Source organism: Leguminivora glycinivorella, chromosome Z, assembly GCF_023078275.1.
Source record: "Leguminivora glycinivorella isolate SPB_JAAS2020 chromosome Z, LegGlyc_1.1, whole genome shotgun sequence".
In the NCBI taxonomy this organism is placed as follows: domain Eukaryota; kingdom Metazoa; phylum Arthropoda; class Insecta; order Lepidoptera; family Tortricidae; genus Leguminivora; species Leguminivora glycinivorella.
This window is the reverse complement of record NC_062998.1, coordinates 24,890,440-24,910,066: the sequence shown is the minus strand read 5'-3', so window position 1 is coordinate 24,910,066 and position 19,627 is coordinate 24,890,440. Positions and strand designations below refer to the sequence as shown.

General features: G+C 37.4%; 1 protein-coding gene across 6 annotated transcripts in view; it reads left to right on the top strand.

Moving 5' to 3' along the window:
- Window positions 1–10,383, top strand: part of LOC125241929 (anoctamin-1) — a 48,982-nt gene extending 38,599 nt beyond the window's left edge. For 5 of the 6 annotated variants that reach the window (XM_048150638.1, XM_048150637.1, XM_048150641.1 and 2 more), the window contains 4 exons: window positions 2,599–2,768; window positions 3,042–3,144; window positions 3,447–3,660; window positions 7,721–10,383. In XM_048150638.1, the coding sequence (XP_048006595.1) occupies window positions 2,599–2,768; window positions 3,042–3,144; window positions 3,447–3,660; window positions 7,721–7,866 (633 nt within the window). In that variant the 3' untranslated portion in view covers window positions 7,867–10,383. Of the gene's footprint in view, window positions 1–2,598; window positions 2,769–3,041; window positions 3,145–3,446; window positions 3,706–7,720 lie in introns of all 6 variants that reach the window. The other variant, XM_048150639.1, reaches the window with a different exon arrangement.
- Window positions 10,384–19,627: the final 9,244 nt, after the last annotated feature.

Sequence of the window (19,627 nt, the reverse complement as noted above, 5' to 3'; positions counted from 1 at the left end):
AGATATATAAACACAAAAGTTATAGTCAATAGACGGTCTTTCCGGGTAGACTGTCTTCCCCACACTGACCTTAAGGTCAGTGTCGGGAAGGCCGTCTATCAGGGAAGTCCGTCTACTATACTTTTCATCCTTAATCCATTGGTCTTCAATAGATATCTTTAGGCCTTTTTCACATTATCCGATCCGATAAACGCTTCCGATAGTGTCGGATGTCGGTCCGATAAATCGCATTGTTCCAAATCAATGAAGTATGATTTTGTATCAAAAAATATTTAAAAAATGGTTTATATTTAATAATTATAAGCACTATATCCTAAATATTATCTTGTAAATTAAGATAACGAGCATAAAAAATACTCAGAGTGTCAGGCAAAATAAATAATTTTATATTCAACTATATCTACTAAAAGATGAAAAAACCGGCCAAGAGCGTGTCGGGCCACGCTCAGTGTAGGGTTCCGTAGTTTTCCGTATTTTTCTCAAAAACTACTGAACCTATCATGTTCAAAACAATTTTCCTAGAAAGTATTTATAAAGTTCTACTTTTGTGATTTTTTTCATATTTTTTAAACATATGGTTCCAAAGTTAGAGGGGGGGACGCACTTTTTTTTCCTTTAGGAGCGATTATTTCCGAAAATATTAATATTATCAAAAAACGATCTTAGCAAACCCTTATTCATTTTTTAATACCTATCCAACAATATATCACACGTTGGGGTTGGAATGAAAAAAAATATCAGACCCCACTTTACATGTAGGGGGGGTACCCTAATAAAACATTTTTTTCCATTTTTTATTTTTGCACTTTGTTGGCGTGATTGATATACATATTGGTACCAAATTTCAGCTTTCTAGTGCTAACGGTTACTGAGATTATCCGCGGACGGACGGACGGACGGACAGACAGACATGGCGAAACTATAAGGGTTCCTAGTTGACTACGGAACCCTAAAAACTAGTATCCGCAATTCGGACCGATGCATTACAACTTTTTTTTTTTTCAATGGGAATTTTCAACTAATTTGAATTTCGATCATTAGCAGCTGTTTAATAGACGCCATTTTTGTCACGCACACTACTACAAACGTATATATACATTATATACGCACACAAACAAATATTATCGGCCGACAACTGGCGGGGGGTCCGGCATGCCAAAAAATGTCGGAAGCGTCCTGCCGATATCGGCAGTTCCATGATGCCTCGGACAAAAACTGCTGTAGGAGAGTGCCATCGGCATTAAATCCGCAATTTTTGCGTTTTATGTCGATTTTTAGAAATAATGATCTATTAAATACATAAATGAAGACCTGGAAGCGCATAAATCTTACATTTTACATCCTTTCTACATCCGATATCGGATCGGATAATGTGAAAACGGCCTTAGGACGAACACTAGTTATTAACAATAAACATAGAGGAATAAGTAATTCCTTTAACGCGATTATGTCCCGTTTTAAATTTTAAGTATTTGTACAAATCGTGAAAGTTTAAATCAGTGAATAAGTCGAGTGTAACTGAGTGTTCATTTTAATTGTAAGTTACGGCTTTGCTTTTGACTTCGAAATTCTGTTTTGTTAATGATTCATATGGCCGGCCGCCTAATAATATAATTACTAAAATCACAAAAAAATAAGAATAACATATTTATAACGTATTTGTGAAGAGTGACGTGATTGAAATATATTCGTAGGTGTTCGTTGGAAAAACAGGATTATGCAATATTAACTGGACCTGAAAACAAAGGTCAGCTTCTAGGTCTACAGACAATATGGTCTTGCCTTATAAATAGAAAAATGCTCATATGTTCAAAATTTTAACAATATTTGATTTAATATCTAGCACATTATTCACTGCTATTACGAAAAATACCAATGATCATGATTTTGATACTTATTCCCATATTGAATTCGCGGCAACGAGCACTAGACGGTCTTGCCTTACTCAGCGCAGGAGGATGGTCAACCCGCCGTGCCTTTTAAAGTGATCTTAATCACATAAGTTTATTATTATTTCCCCAAAGTATTAAAACGGCTTTGTAATATATAATGCTTATTAGACCATAGGACCATGCGGACTGCCCCAGACAACTTTAATCATCTAGTTTTTAGCCAATCAAACTTTATTTCAAATAAAGTAGGCCGGTCTTGCCTGCACTGACCTTATCATCTTGATTATTACGGTTCGAAATCATTGAGTAAGTTTAGGAAATTGTACTGTATAAATATACTGTACAATGTACATGTAGTGATGTGCAAGTTGAGGAGACGTTCCAAAATATCTTAAATTTCTTGAAAAATTCACGAAAAATAAAGGGAATTTAAATTTATGAAATGGAAAGTTTCCATCCATACAATTGTCCATACAAAGTATGGAAAGTTTCCGAAGTTTACCTATGTGAAAATTTCAGAATTTTGGAAACTTTCCGTTGGCACATCACTATGTACATGTATAAATCTGGCGGTCAAGCATACCTTGCGTCCTGGCGCTCGAGTCTATACTTCCAGCTCAATTTGAAGTCTGGACCACTATGGACTCTCGCACGAGAGCGCGAGTTGTGCTAAACCGCCTGTAAAGATATGAGTGCGTATTCGCAGGGTTTCATAATCGCGTTCACGTCGGACTTCATCCCACGGCTCGTGTACCAGTTTGTAAACGGGGGATCGCTGGAGAACTACGTGAAGCACACGCTGGCCGAGTTCAACGTCACCGTGCTCGAGCACGTGCCCGAGAACGCCCGGAACAGCTACAATGAGTCTACGTGCAGGTGAGTACCTTCCGTCTGCTTACCGACCAGCACGCGGCGCGCGGGGTCGCTGGAGAACTGCGTGAAGCTCAGCTGGCGTTAGCTGGCTTAGCGGCTCACTACCAATATAGCTCCGTGCTCTAAAACATATGTTAGCGGCCTTTTTTTACACGGTGCATGCGAAATTAAGTTACATGGCGAACTGTTGAGGTTACATTACATGCCTAAAATTTAGCGTTGTAATGAATAGCGCTGTAATTTATATTATATTATAAAGCTATTGTTGTTGTGCAGTTTCCCCGGCTACTGGCACTCAGGCGACGACCACAACTACGAGCGCAGCAACCTCTACTGGCACAACATGGGCGCCAGACTCGCCTTTGTCGTCGTTTTTGAGGTAAACACTTGTACCTATATCCCAGTTTATGGCTATGTGTGTGTCAACATCATTTTGTTCCATCTTTACTTCTGTAACCACGAATTGAGCTGAAAGATGGTCAATACACTACTCTTGTTTTTGTTTCGTAACTGAAAAGCACGCGATTCAATAATCTTGCTTTATAATAATAGTACATATCAAAGAAAGTGGCCAAAATAAGTTGAGTCGAGTAGAAAAATAAACATACAAACAGACATGTTCTACGACATTAACATTGAGCGTTACCTTGAGTCCCAAAGCGTGTATTGTCTGTCACGCAGAACGTAGTGGCGCTGGTGATGATAATAGTGCGGTGGGCGATCCCGGACATGTCGGGCGACCTGCGCGACCGCATCCGGCGCGAGGCCTACGTCATCAACAGCTTCATCCTCGAGGAGACGCGCGCGCGCTCGCTGCCGGGGCGCGCCTCCGCCGCGCCCGCGCCCGCGCCCGCGCCCGAGCTCGCGCCCGGCGACGCCTGCGCCAAGCCCCCAGGTCGTCCTCCGCTCGACACGCCCGTTTAGTTAACACGCGGTCACGGTATCGTATCTGGCTGAATGCTTTTTATATTATATGTTATTTTATTTATACTAACCAGGTTTACGTTCACTGAAAAAAAAACCTTATTACAGCTGTCTTTCACGTAAAAACTAAATTACCCCGTGCATACAGATTTATATTTCATATTCTTACAGATAATGATTTGCTGAAACCCCCAGTGAACTTAAACTATTTGAAGACTGTGTTGTTTGTGCTAGATGCTAGAATATACTCCTTAAATACAAGAAGCATAAAAATAGAAGTTAACACAATGTTTACGCAATGGATGAGGGTGTATTTCGGCTTTTTATCGACGTTTTGTAATTTCATACCCTCTTTAAAATTACATAGTTACATATTTATTAAGTTACATGTTCGCACTTAAGTGTCCTACAAATTACGGGGGCTATCGCGTATGAATTAGCCACTAGAGGCGCTGTTGTCGCGTGAGGTCCATAAAACTACTACTGCTACTGGTGTTCGCGGGCTTCGTGACATAAATTATAATTTCTTTAATTTACCTGTTGAAAAGTGATCTCCTTCGTGAAATTATCGCAAATATGGATTATTTGACGATGAATGTAAACGCTTTGAAAGCGGAATTAAGAAAAAGAGGTACAAAAATATAATGATAAGTTATTTATAGTTAATAATCTAGATATTATTTACAATTAATTAATGAGATTCAAAACTTTGTGTCGGCGCCGATCTAATAAGTCGCCTTTAACTTTTGACAGCTATATCTCTGGACCTTACTCAACAGTTGCGCCAACTGGTGAGCAAAAAAAGGATAGTCCCCAATGCGTGAATTTAAACTCATTCGAATTTGAATTGGTCATAATATGTAATGATATTATGTTTGTTAAAACACTATTACACTATTTTTTAACTAGGACACTTAACATGTCGAACCATTAATGTACAGTGTGTATCATATATTATAACCTGCCAGCTATCAAGTACGCTTGGCTTTGTACCCGTCCATTACATCATGTTTACTCAGTGTTTTATACAATCATTCACATCCAATGCAGTCTCATCAAGCTAATTGCGATAGCAGCCATCCAAGTGGTGTTCTCTGGATGTTATTCGCAAGTGGCTGACAAGTTTATATTACTAAGGCTAGCTTCATACTGCTAATGATTTGGTTTAAAGTAGTAACAGGTTCGAGATTTTGGAGTGAGTAGTTCTGCCGTGAGTGAGTTTTACAGTGTTCATTTTTATAAAATAACTGCATGTTTGGGATGATGTGTGGTTCAAGTCACGAATTAATCCTACGAATGATAATTATGTGTACTAATTTAACATACATGGTACTTAATAACTTAGTTTATTTGCAATAAATCATCACTATTTTAGCTAACACGCACAAAATCCACAATAACCACTAAGCTTTTTTGACAAGGAGGTATAGTCGTTCCGTTTCTGTAAGGCAGAAAAGCCATAAAACTATTAAAGCTCGTTACAATAGCATTATTTGCAAAAGGTAAGAAGTTGTAATACGGAGGAAACAGTTTTGACCCGAAACACAGTAAACATAAAGGTTAAAGTGATGGAAAGAAGTGATTGTGTCTGGTGAAGAAAAGAAATTTAAATCCTGTATAGGGTTGTCACAAGTAAACAAAATAACACAATATTAATATTTTTTTCTAAGCTAAGTTTTGAATACCTGGGGCCCGTTTCTCGAAGCTACAATTTACAAGTGGTAGTCAATGTCTAATATGACAAGTTGAAAAGAGACTTCCGTTTGTAACTTGTAACTGTCAGTTTTGAGAAATGGGCCACTGATCACGACATATTAGCAACACGAATAATAAAGTTGAATAAGATTATATATATTATTCAATCTATCAAGTAGAGCCCATTTAAGATAAAAGCTATCTATTGAGTTTTCTGTTTTGTTTTAGTTTCCATAATGTAATTTTGTTCATGCAAAAGAAAATAATTTTGTTAGTTCCGATGTACGCCTCTGAAGTTTTTATATCAATCCTATTGTATAAACTGGCGGATAGTAAGCAAACATTCATTCAGAACTAAATTAGTTTAAATACTGAGGAATAATAGGCTAATAATAGGTCACATGTCACATAGGTCTTCATATATTCAGCAAGTATGTACAAGTAACATACTTGTTACATATACTACATGCCGCGGCCATGCAATTCATAGGTGTAAAGTAATTTAACCGGACTTCACAATCCCACGTGTTCAAATTTTCTAGTAGAATTTTCCCGTTCCGTGGTTTAACTATGTCCATCCACCCTCATGTAATTGTTATGTGATAGGTAAGTTTCAATAAAATATATTGATTTACTTCACGAATGATCTTTTACTGACAAGTAGTCATATTAAAATGAACACATTTAATTCCTACTACATACATTGGGCCTAGTACGACACTCCCGATGGTGGCACAGTGGCAACCCTACCCTCCAATATTTTTTATTGCTACAGCAATTTTAATGACGTTCATTTGACATTGAACCTTAACACATATTATTACGTTAGCTTTTTGTACATGTAATGAATGACTTAAGCTATTTTTACAATTGATTAACTAATTATCTTACTTTTATGGCTCTTTTGCCTTAGCCCGCCGGACAAACTATAATTAGTTGAGAAACACTCGTTTGCTGTAGGAAATGTTGATTGTAGAGATGCGTATGAACGGAGACATAACAACCATTGCAATAACAGCTCGTAGCACAATTTTTTTTTGATTTGTAAACACTTCTTATACGATCAATGAATCTTTGTTGAGTCCAGAGTCTAGGAAACAAAGGAAATGTAGCCTATATTTAACGCAAAACGTTATACTCTGCTGATCGCAGTAATGAAAAAAGTAGTTATACGCCCTTAGTATTAAACGCATTTTAACATTTTTACATTGCGAAAAGCTTATTCTTCTAATTGTGTCGCTTAACTTCAAACTCGGGTAAATCCGTTCTGCTTTAAGGTTGATTATGTATTAAAATATATATATAATCTGAAAAAGAATCAACCTTGACACGATTTTGGATTTTGACATCGCACTCACACGAGTGACGTAGCTCGACGTACGCTTATTGTAAAGATCGTTCCCAGTCGCAATACGCGCGTCACATTTACACTGGGATTTTTAAATGAAAAACTAACACACAGGTCGCACAATCGAAGACACTGCCACACCCGACAACCCAAACATACTGTCTGACCAAAAAGAGTACATATGAGACATTGTCTGGGTAAAGGAACCTTATTGTCGATGGCGCTCGTCCCGCGGCGTCGTAAATATTTGTATACGAGCATCGCTCATAACGCCGTAAGCGCCATCGACAATAAGGTCCCTTTACCAGATAAGGTCACATATTGATTTGAAATGTATGACACTACAATGTTGCCACTTTTTAATTACTACTCTTTTTGTCAGACTGTATATTTCCATTCACACATTCATTCCATTAGTATTAGTTCGCGTGAATCCTACACGTCAAACACGTAACACACAAACAGTCAATCAAACATGCACACTCATGTTCGATTATACATACACACATGTTAAATTATTTTAACTATGGTGTGGGTTTAATGATGATTGATAACAATGGTTATTTTTATCCTGTATGCATTATTTGACTTGTTATCGGCCTGATTTAAATTCTAATAGCGAGCTTAACGCTTGATTGTTTTCGATCCCAGTTTCTTTGCGCCAGACATGGTAAGGGGTCACCGTATATTCGGGCTTAAACTTCTGGATAAACTTGCTTTGTTTCATTGCTTGTAGCTTAGTAAACTGCTTCAGGCATTGGCGTCAACTGTCATAATAAATATAGATTTTTCTCTACAAGTAGATTTTAGGAGAGCTTATGAATTTGTGTCTTACTTACTCTGGCAGTAATTTCATTAACGCATACATACAAATTGTAACTAAGTTTTTCATAATAATTGTCTATATAACTAGTTTGAACAAGGCAAATTGGCGCAAATGAGTTGGACATGTTACAGTGCATTGTGGTAATGGTGTGTGTTAATTCAGATGAGGGCGAGCCGACGTGGAACCACCTGCTGTCCTCCTCGCTGTCCGGCTCGGACTTCGACCTGGCGGCGCACGGCGACCACCACGCGCTGCGCACCATCACGCAGGCGCCGCCCGCCGACCACCCTCCGCCCGCCCACGTCTAGTCCACCAACCACACAGGATAGCGTAACGACTCACTGGAGGCCGTTTATTATCTTTTTACGGTCAACTCCACTGAGCTAGAACATAGATTTGACATACAAGCGGTCGCCACGTCAAGCACGAGGACATGCTGACCGTGCTACAACAACTGACAAGTGCAAAACGTGTAGTAATCCTAACCGAAGCTAAAAAATACGTGTTTGTTATTTTTGGAGGACAGTTTTGTACCTTTCCTTGTAAGGTATATTTATGAATAACTGGAATTTAACACACAGCGAGGCACGTCTCGAGGCAATGTCTTGGCGCGGCAAACTGCTAATGCAGTCATGCCTCAGCCTAATTTGACGTTCTAATTTGACGTCTAATTTGACGTTCGACGCGCGAGCAACTTGCGCGAGCAACTCTGCCTATGAAGTAGAATCATAAGTTAGTACACTTTTCTACTACCACTACTTATAATCATTTACATCATGATGCAACTAGAGGCTGATTCAACAACTACTCAGTAATTTTGGCCATCCGTTACACACAATGTACTTGTCGTTTCTCGTTTCTTATTTAACTGCCCTAGGTTGTAACATAATATCTATAGTATCTGTCGATGACGAAAAGCAATTAGCAATACCAGAATCTCGAAACAAAAATAACTAAACATATTCGCATTAGCGTTATTATTTGTAAATATACCTTCGTTTTCTATTTGTGTAGTTTATCAAAGTCATGTAATGTAATGTTAATGAAAATATGAATTTATTATTTATTTTCGCCAAAGAAATGCATATAACGAGGCATAAGAGTTTGATACCTATTAACTTTAGTATCTTTATAAAAGAACCCAAACATATAACTTGAGTCTCGAAATGTTTTCTCTCTTAGTCTTGCTCGAAGCGGAGGATATAATATATGTAATACATAATTATGTTATATTGTTGTATATTATTGTCTTTATATTGTACAAATCAAGCCTTGTGTATGTATGTATTAACCCGTCGTCTGTTTCTGTCAAAAAATTGTCATAAAATAATTAATGTTGATATATTTTTTTAAAGTCCAACGCCTTATGTTAGGATCCTTATCAAACACAGACGAAGGTTAATCATAATTTTGAATATTGGTGCAATTATAGACTGTATCGCATTTATACTCTTGTTGTGATCCGTGGTAGTTATGTTCCTGAATGCTAATCCAATGTCGAGGCCAATAATAACGGTAATCAAGAGATTTTAGACAAATGTCGTAGACTATTGAACCACTGAATGTGATAAAGTGGCATATCACGAGCGAGGCCGCCTTCGTTTACAACAGCTTATGTTGGTTTACTTTCTGTATAATTACTAAGGTGAACCATAAAAGCACCCAAACCTATACACCCTTGTTATTATTTTGTACCTATGCACAAAATTGAAACAAAGACTAAAATGAATCTCAATGGTTTTGAAGTATCTATTTACAATTTATAATGCAGATAATAGATTATACATAATGTTATATTAGTTACTTAATTACTAGTTTATCACGAATTACGTGATATACATATGTAGCATGGATTTATGCGTTATTTCTTGACGTGAACTATAGGCACCACAAGGCTAGTAATGCATAGTATATTACAAAGTAACCGGTGGCAGATTTCTGTTTTTAACTTAGAATAAAAAAATAACGGCTTAAGCTAGAAACTTTAGTAATATCTGAAAACAGATAACAAATACGGATTTATTTATTTAAAAATACACACTCCTCGAAACGGAGCCTCGTGTTTTATATCATTCGCCGCAGCATATCCTGCCTAGTTTTGCTGATTTCATTAGCGATGTTTATTTTAAAACATCTATAGATCGTGGGTTGCCATTATTATAAACTCTGCTTTTGAGATACCCCCATAGAGAAAAATCCATAAGGGTTAAATCAGGCGATCTCGGCGGCCACGGCGGCGGCTCGGATTTCTCCAAAGCGGCTTATCAATTTTCCAGGGAAATACTCGCGAAGAACATTCATTGACACTGGCCGGGTGGGGTGTAGCACCATCCTACTGAAACCAGGTGTGTGATGAGTAAGACGGATAGTCTTGCAAATTAGGCAAAAAGTAATCCACTATTATCTGTCTGTAGTTGTCACTATTCACATTAACTATCTGATCCTTTGCATTTTCAAAAAAAATACGGCCCAATAATTCCATTTCACGGATAAGGCACACCAAACTAACTCTGGCACAATGTAAAGGCCTTTTGTGTTTTCACCGGGGATTAGACGATCGCGGGGCCCAGTAGCGACAATTTGGCTTGTTCACATGACCACTCATGTGAAAATGGGCCTTGTCACTTACACAACGAATATTGAAATGTAAACAAAATTATTATTAATAACTAACCAATCATTCGCTTTAAAAAATGCTTCAATTGCATAAGAACGGTGGTGTTCTGACCACTGAGACATGTTGAAAACAAAATCCGCAATATTCAGCAATGCATTCCCAAATGTTAGAAACAAAGTTTTTTTAAAATTTTACAATTGAAAATGGAAATCTGAATTTACTTAATTTAATGACAGAAAATACGGAATTCTAATAAATTATAGCAAAAATAAAATAACCTATCAAAGTTTTGTCACCTACACAATTTTATTGCTCAATAAAATTGTGCAATATGTTTTAACTGTTTGTCTCTTGAGACCGATTACCTTAGTCTTAGGCCGGCACGGCAACAGACAGTCTTAAAATTCATAATCTTAAAAAACAAGAGTGTGTGTGGACTAGGGCTTCCAAATACCGGACCTTATCCAATACCGGTATTCATTCCGGTATTGGCGACTTCAATTCCGGGATCCCGGTATTGAAATCGGGAAAATATAAAAACCAAGTAATTTGCTTAAAATAACAAATTTTATTCAAAATCTCGTTACTTTTCATGCGTGTTATATACTACAGCGGAATCTTGCCAATCCGACTTAGTGAGGTGTCAAATCGATTACATTTCCAACTTCATAAGTTTCGATTTCAACCCAAACGGTTCGCAAACTTATGTGGCCAAGTCCGTTCAACTTCTATTGTTTTTAAGTATACATAGTTCAAAGGGCTACGCCCTGTGCTCTTTATTTTTGTTATGAGTCCTCAGTCCCAAGTACGCAGTATAAAAGCAAACGGGAAAGAGCGCCAGATCTCAGGTGATTCTGTAAGTTAGATATCGCCGCCATATCGGACATTTCACAAGAAGACGCGGCTATAGCAAACCATGTTTTCTGCCAAATCGATCTCTTTAAGCTCGTGCGGAATAGAACCTTTTACATTTTAATAATAACAAGCCTTTGCATATATAACCAGATGGTTCAAACGGCATCCTTGCGACACTTACGTTTGTGGCTGTACAGCCCAATTCGATAGAGGATCCCTCGTCCGCACACACGGCAGGTGTATGCTCCCCCAGATGAGCGGGGTTTAGAGGCTTGTTCGTGACGCCTCATGCGTTTATCATTCAAGGAGGAGAACCAGGCATTGTCGTGCTTGGATTGAACGTCATGGACAACACGGCGCCACGTGGTTCGGTCTTCGGCCAGTCGTTGCCACGGGTCGCATGGAATATCAAATGTGACCATGTCACGCTTCACGCAATCTTTAAAGCGCAGCGTTGGCCGTCCGACCGGTCTTTTTGCATCTACAACATCTCCCAACTCCCAGCGTGGCAAACGAGTCCGCTCCATTCGATACACATGCCCGAGCCACCTCAATCGCCTCTTCTTTAGTATGGCTGTGATACTAGGAAGCTGCTGTGGCTCATTCATGCTGTGTTACATTTTATAGTCAGTGTTAATGGTGTAGTTGTGCTGTAGGTTTAACTATAATATCACTTTATTAAATAACAAGCATTAAGAAGCATTTCTCGATTATAGTTTCATCATTGACTTTTGAAATTAGAACATGAGATGATTTTTTTTTTAGAAACACATTGTAATCAATATCTGTGGTACAATTTAGTGGTATTTTTGTATTTCGTGGCGCTAGAGGCGCTAATGCACTAATAAAATAAATCCGCCAAATGATTGAACAATTAGCCAAAAAAGCTGAATTGTCCGACATAGATTATCAAAAATCACATTAAGAAATAATCTATGGAATCACACATTACTTTGCGGAAATCCATGATAATCAAAATCAAAAAGATTATCCGCGGAATAGGAACACTTAATTTACGGATTAGAAAAGTATTTTTCTTGATTTTGATAGTTAAGGGGTGATTTCCCAATTTCGGTACTAAGTATAGGGAATGTTATGTACGGCAAAGTTTTGAGCTAGATAGAGTTCAACACACTAACGCACACGCATAGTAAAAATAGAGTAGCTACGGTATACGTTAGTTCGTATGCATTAACCAATTTTTTGAAAAGTTATATCTATGATATAGATGCATCAAGGCGATTTGTTTACAGAGGATTTGTGTCCTGTTGCAACTACGTTTGATGTGTTGCTCCTCTGTCACACTTACGTGCGAATTCACAAGTGCGACAAATGTGTCAAAAAATGTTCGCGGCCGACCCTCCTCAATGAATGCTTTTGACACCTATCTTTAATTCTTTATCTAGCTAATCATCGAAAAAACAATCATTTTCATACAAATATTGCAAAAACACCAAACAGAGAATGTGTCAAATCGAAAAACGAGAGCAAGAAGAAGATTTACGCGTGTAGTAACCATCGTGATGCAGAAATTTAACGTTTTTGATGAGTGATTTACGTTCATTTGGTACTTGGTAGTTACTAAAAATACCGGGATCCCGGTATTACTAAATTAAATACAGGTATTGAAATGTGCCCAAAAAAAGGCGGGATCCCGGGATCCCGTGATACCGGGATCCCGGTATTGGAAGCCCTAGTGTGGACGGTCGCGAAATTGTATGGAACTCCGTGCACTCGATCTGATTTTTGTACTGATTATGGCTTCCCACAGACAGTCTTAAAAATTCATAATCTTAAAAAAAATTTGTATGCAAATTGACACTGACAGATCTGTCAGTGTCAGTTTGAACTGTCAGATTGCATACAAGTTTTTTTTAAGATTATGAATTTTTAAGACTGTCTGTGGGAAGCCTATGACTTTATCAAATTATGAATTTTAAGACTGTCTGTTGCCGTGCCGGCCTAAGACTAAGGTAATCGGTCTCAAGAGACAAACAGTTAAAACATATTGCACAATTTTATTGAGCAATAAAATTGTGTAGGTGACAAAACTTTGATAGGTTATTTTATTTTTGCTATAATTTATTAGAATTCCGTATTTTCTGTCATTAAATTAAGTAAATTAAATAAAATAGGATTCGATTACTTATCGTTTAAAAAATTTTTGACTTGGCAAAAAACCAAGCGTCTGAAACTCTGATCACATGTTGAAAAAAAGTTGGCGGGAATTGGTTATCTTATGTACCTATTATGTTCTTTCGCTTTACGACAATTTCGTGGTGTAAATTGCCGAGAAAAATATAATTAATTCCTCGCAATCGAAGTAAAAAGCAAAGTGTACAACAGGGGCATAAATTTAATGAAATCTGCCACCGAACACCCTGTAGATCCGTCGGGACACCACTGCCATTGTTGTACACCCATACAATCATTTGCTGAGGTGAAAACTTGTTAGTGAGACTAGGTCATACTCAGGGCCGGATTAAGGGTAGAGCGAGTGGAGCGGCCGCTCTAGGCGCCGAATGGTAAGGGGGCGCCAAATCGTCATTGCGTGGGCGCACATATAGCCCAAAATGGCGAGAGGAGCCGGAAATGAATTTTATCCCGATATTGAAAATCTAGATTTGTGACTGTGATTCAGATTATCTGAAATGTTGCACCATAATGCCACCATGTACAACATTCATAAGGTGGGAGCCGTTGCTATACTGTTGCTAGGGCGCCACGAAAGATGTTTCTGACGAACCACATTGTTGCAAGACCGAACGACAAAGACAATGTTATGTTGCTATCCAAACGCTCAGTGTTTACCCGCAATTCAAAGCGGAGTTCCTCTTAAAGCCAAAGGCGCAAAACGTCTCACAGAGGTGCAATTTTGTATGAGAAAAAAGAGCGTAAGCGTGATGATAAACGTACTTCTAATAACCCAAATCTAAATACCCCAAAATATGGCAAAGGCCGAATAACATGAGAGCATAATTAACCTATTTAATTCCAAGCTTTGCTCTTCCGCAGTTTTGAAATTAGAGTCGAACTTCTCGACTTCTCCATGTCTGTCCATTGCTGCAATTTGCTTTTCTCTCCCATGCCTTGCCTTGGCCCTGAACTAAAGCTCAAATCCGACTGTTATCAGTTATCGGTTTCTTGGTCTGCCAGAGCTTGGTCTTTGGCCTCTCTTGTTTTATCACAGCCATTTGTTCGTGTCCTAGTGAACTCCTCAATGAACACGCCGCACAGGAAAGCATTAACCTCGCGTACGTATGTCCTATGAAGACAGGGGCTTTTATAGAATCAAGCTCCCCCCCCCCCCCCCCCCCTCCATAAATAATAGGAAAAAATTTCGCGCTCGCTTCGCTCGCGCTTACAATTTCTATCGACGATGCGCATACATGTGAAATGTTTTACTTACCTAGTCAAATGGTTGTGGCCTTTCTGATGGACACGGCGTATCTTTGAGCATTTTGACATCGAACCCTAAAAAAAAAAAAACTAAACTAAAAAATAAAATAATTCCTATAAAATACAATATTATTACTAATAATTAAGCCTCCCTCGATTATTTTCGAGGAACCTGGCAAATATAAAATTATAATAATGAATATCTAATGCACGCCTTATTTATATTCTTTGTAAGTATTGTAATTCGACCCCAATAATAAATAAATTAATAGTAAAAAATAAATTAAATAAATAATAATTAATATATATATAGATATGCTTATACACTAATGCACGCCTTATTTATATTCTTTGTAAATATTGTAATTCGACCCCAATAATAAATAAATCAATAACAAAACATAAATTAAATAAATAAATATAATAAACATAAATTTACAAAAACTTACGAAAATATCCAATTACTTACCGTTTAAAATGAAGTTCTTAAAACTAAACAGATGAATAAAATAAATAATGAATTTACAACAAAATATTACATTGCTATCGTAATGACCATCGTCCACTTGCCCATAGCAATTAGTCCTGCGGCGCTGGCTATATTTTGGGCCCTAAGTTAAAAAAATATTAAAGTCGATTTTGTTTTCGTTTATAAATACATTGATAATATATAAATTTAACATTTCGTTTTGGGTCACATTCCTCAGGTGCTTTTTTAGTAATTTGGTAATTTGTGGTTATAATTTTTAATTTGACCTAATGTGGTAAAAAAAATATTCGAGAGAAAAAATGTAACTGTATTGCATTTAGAATGATATTTTTAGCGTGTATACGTAGTTTGGGTCAATTTACTCGAGTGCTATATGACAATTTGTCATACCTAGCGAAACAGACACAAAAAAATATTCATGTTAAAAAAAATAAGAAACGTCGCATTGCCTCCTTTAAATATATCAATAAACTGAAATTGTGTTTTCCTACTCCAGTGCTTGATAAAATTTGCGATAATTTAGCAAAAATAGGTTTTTACCATTCCAAAAAATATTAAAGTTACTAGAGTTCTTATCTTATTAACTAAAAAGACAAGATAAATAAGATACGTGAATTTGGGTAAGTTTAATAGAATGCTTCGAAAAATAATACGGTATTAATATTTGCGTTCGATCAAGTCAAGCGAGCGCAGTGACGCGGGTAGTGTAGGTATTATGATACCGACCGCGCGGCCGTGGCGCGGCAGCGGGGAAGGGCAATGACCTCTCTCGACATTCGACAAACCGCACGTTGTGTACAAAACGCCAAAATTTATTTCAACTGTGCGCATCACGCTATTTAATGCTAAGCCTGAAAGGGTTGTATTTGATAAGACTACTAGAGTAACAATTTTAACTTAATATACCTATTTTCCACATGCGTCAGTAAATAATTTAATTTATAAATAATAAATTTAGTATACATCGTGGAATCTACTACTACTACTGCCAAATAAAATAATGCGATTTATCATCTAAGTACTTTAGACTTATATTTAAGCGTGTCACTCACTATGCAGGTAGCTGAGCGCTTATCTTTCAATATGAATCCACATACATAAAATATATATAATTCAATGAGCTAACACACGCGCCGCCGATTATTCATATTTTATTTTGAAGTACATGTGGGGATCGACGTTGGTACGAGATCATATTATATCGTAAAATGGTGAGGAATTTATATGTAGAAAATACAGGATTATAAAGCAAAATACAGGATGTACTTTTTATAACCGGCAATATTTAACGTGGTGAAGTCATATAACTGATATCGAATACAAAACACTAAACGCCCAATGGACTTGCCTCGCGTGACGTCACGTAGTTTTTAGGGTTCCGTAGTCAACTAGGAACCCTTATAGTTTCGCCATGTCTGTCTGTCCGTCCGTCCGTCCGTCCGTCCGTCCGTCCGTCCGCGGATAATCTCAGTAACCGTAAGCACTAGAACAAAGCCAATCACGCCAACAAAGTGCAAAAATAAAAAATGGAAAAAAATGTTTTGTTAGGGTACCCCCCCTACATGTAAAGTGGGGGCTGATATTTTTTTTCATTCCAACCCCAATGTGTGATATATTGTTGGATAGGTATTTAAAAATGAATAAGGGTTTACTAAGATCGTTTTTTGATAATATTAATATTTTCGGAAATAATCGCTCCTAAAGGAAAAAAAAAGTGCGTCCCCCCCCTCTAACTTTTGAACCATATGTTTAAAAAATATGAAAAAAAAAATTTATAAAGACTTTCTAGGAAAATTGTTTTGAACTTGATAGGTTCAGTAGTTTTTGAGAAAAATACGAAAAACTACGGAACCCTGCACTGAGCGTGGCCCGACACGCTCTTGGCCGGTTTTTTAGATAAAAATTAAACGAAATCTTTCCTCAAATTACTATTAAGCCAATCTTATCCTATCCTACCTGTCGTTTAAACAAAGATGAAATAAAATAACTTAATTCTTTGCATGTTAATTTGGTTAAATATAACTTATATATTTTCTTTAAGAATATCATATACTTTTAAATGAGCAATTCTTGTATATTCATTTATTTATCAATTCTATATTCTATTCTATTTTTCTATATAATATAAAGCTGCAACCCGACTGACATTTTTCTAAAAATAGCCAGGAGATTTTGCAGGTGGCAGTATTTGGTGTGGCTGTGGTAGTATAGAGGTTGATCTTGCGACCCCGGAAAAATCCGACCGTCGGTCTACCGGTTCCGGGTAAAAAAATGTTGAACGGTCTGGCCAAACGGCAGGAGATAGCCTGGGGGTGCTCGACCAAAATGTCATAGAGGACCCTGGGCAGTTTTTGACGCCGCCATTTTTTTTTTCAAAAAGGCCTACTTTTTTTTGAAGATTTTTCAAGTTTGTCGTAGAGTGCTCAAATTTTTGTTGTAGAATCTCCAAGAGGCCTTGATTGGAATGAAATAAAAAAAATTGAAAAATACTACAAATGTGAGAAAACTGGCCACTTTTGTTTTGTATGGCAACTTTTAAACGGTAAGAGATAGCCGGGGCTGCTCGACCAAATGTCATACAGGGCTTTAAGTAGAAAAAAGTTTCATTAAAAAAATAAATTTTTTGACAAATTTCAAAATGGTCCTAGCGCGCTGAGATTTGTCACACGGGTGGACGGCCACCCGAAGATTAGCTTCGCTGAAATTTGTTATGTAGGGGTTCTCGGGGTTGGAAAATCGATCTAGCGTAGCCTTAGGTCCCGGAAAACGGCGAATTATGGAGTTTTAATGAGTTTTTCTTTCGCGTTAGTAAACGTTAAATATGGTCGTTAATTTCGCCCCGCGCACATCGGCTGCGCTTAGCTCAGTCGTACGAGGTCGGTCTAATGTTCGCAGACAGATTGCAGGTGTCAGGGTTTCGAATCCCGGCTAGAAATTAAGTTTTAATTTTTTGTTTTGTTTTTTTTTTGTTCTTGTATTTATAAGTTTTTTTTTCTAAAGACATGATATAATAAAATAGAACCGAGCGAAGCTCGGTCGTCCAGATGTTTTAGGATATTATTTATTGATTGGCTGCAAGAAATGCCTAGGAGTATTGGCCGAACGGTAATTAACAAAAATTACACAGTCAAAAGGTTAATTGTCATTAACCATTAAAAATTAATGAACGCCAATTGTCATTAAAGTTAATGTATTTCGAAAAATAACAAACAAATTATCATCGTAATTAAAGAAATCGTCACGGTGAGTTCGTGGGTCAGCAGTATCCAAGATAGAGCTGACACTGAGCTGACACTGGCTCGGCTGTACCTAGTAGAACTCAGGTTTGGTACAATATAGAGATTATATAAAGACACGCTGTTTTGGTACGACTCATCATGATAAGCGCTTGGGAAAGTAGTACCTAAGCTTTAGCTCATGCTGAACCCTGAGTCCTGTTAGCGTAGCCAGCGTTTTTGGGTATCTCTTTATGATATCACTGCATGATTTGTTTTGTTGATTTTTACGCTGGGTGACGTTTGCTCTTAACGCGGTTGTACAAAATGGCCGAGGCGATGCCAGTCACGGACGTCTGAAAACTGTCACGACTTCGAAACTAGTCTCCAAAGTACTATATAAAAAGTTTTCACAAAACAACAGTTAAAGCTTTTGAAATGGTTGATACTGTAGGTATCTCGAAAATAATAGATACATCATTTCCTTATTGAGGAATTATACTATGAAATAATAAAATCATCCCCTATCAAAAATAAACACGCCAGTGTTAAAGCCTGTTAAAGGTATGGCAAAAACCATCGTTTTGAACTATGATTTTAATATATATCCATAATTTTAAACAGGCCTATCACAACTCTCGTTAAATATTACTTAGATACGAGAGACTAATACGATTGGTCGGCCGAAGGCAAGACAGCTCATTGTGATTCGCTGAGACGCTGCTGCAAAAGAATACAAATAGATAAACCTTTTCATTAAACTTAACTATCTTATAATTTAATCTGGGGGCACGGCAGTACCCCCGCCAAGTCGAGCACGAAGCCAACACTGCCGTACCATCCTTTACTGGAACCATTTCGCCGCATTTTCAGGCCCCTATTTGAGAACGCAGAAATTTTCGTCGTCTAGTAAGCTATAATAACATACTTAAAACTCAAAATTGCAAGTCTGTACGTCGCAACACGGGTGGATAGCCGCCCCAAGATTAGTATACAAAAAGAAAATTTCTAAAAATTCAAAATGGCTGCCTTTGAACGCCAATTGAAATTTGTATGGAGGTTTTTTTTAATCGCCATAGCTCCGTAACGGTAAGAAAAAGGTTAAAGTGCTTGAACTAATGTTGTACAGTTATCTTTGGTCCATCGAATGGCATTTACAAAATTTCAAAATGGCCGACTTTGAATTATTTTTTTTTATCTTCGGTCCGAGCGCGGTAAAATTTGGCACGTGGTAAAAACGGGGGCCAAAAATAGGAATGAGAATTTTTTTTTGGAAAAGTCAAAAACGGCGGCGAGAGGGGACAAAGTCAAATTTCCCAAAATCAAAGTCGGTCATTTTGAAATTGTGTAGTTCAAGCTTTTTTGACCTTTTTCCTACCGTTACGGAGATATAGTTATTAAAAAAAATCTTCCATACAAATTTCAATTTGCCCACAAAGGCCGCCATTTGAAATTTTTCAATAATATTCTTTTTGAATACTAATCCGTCGGCC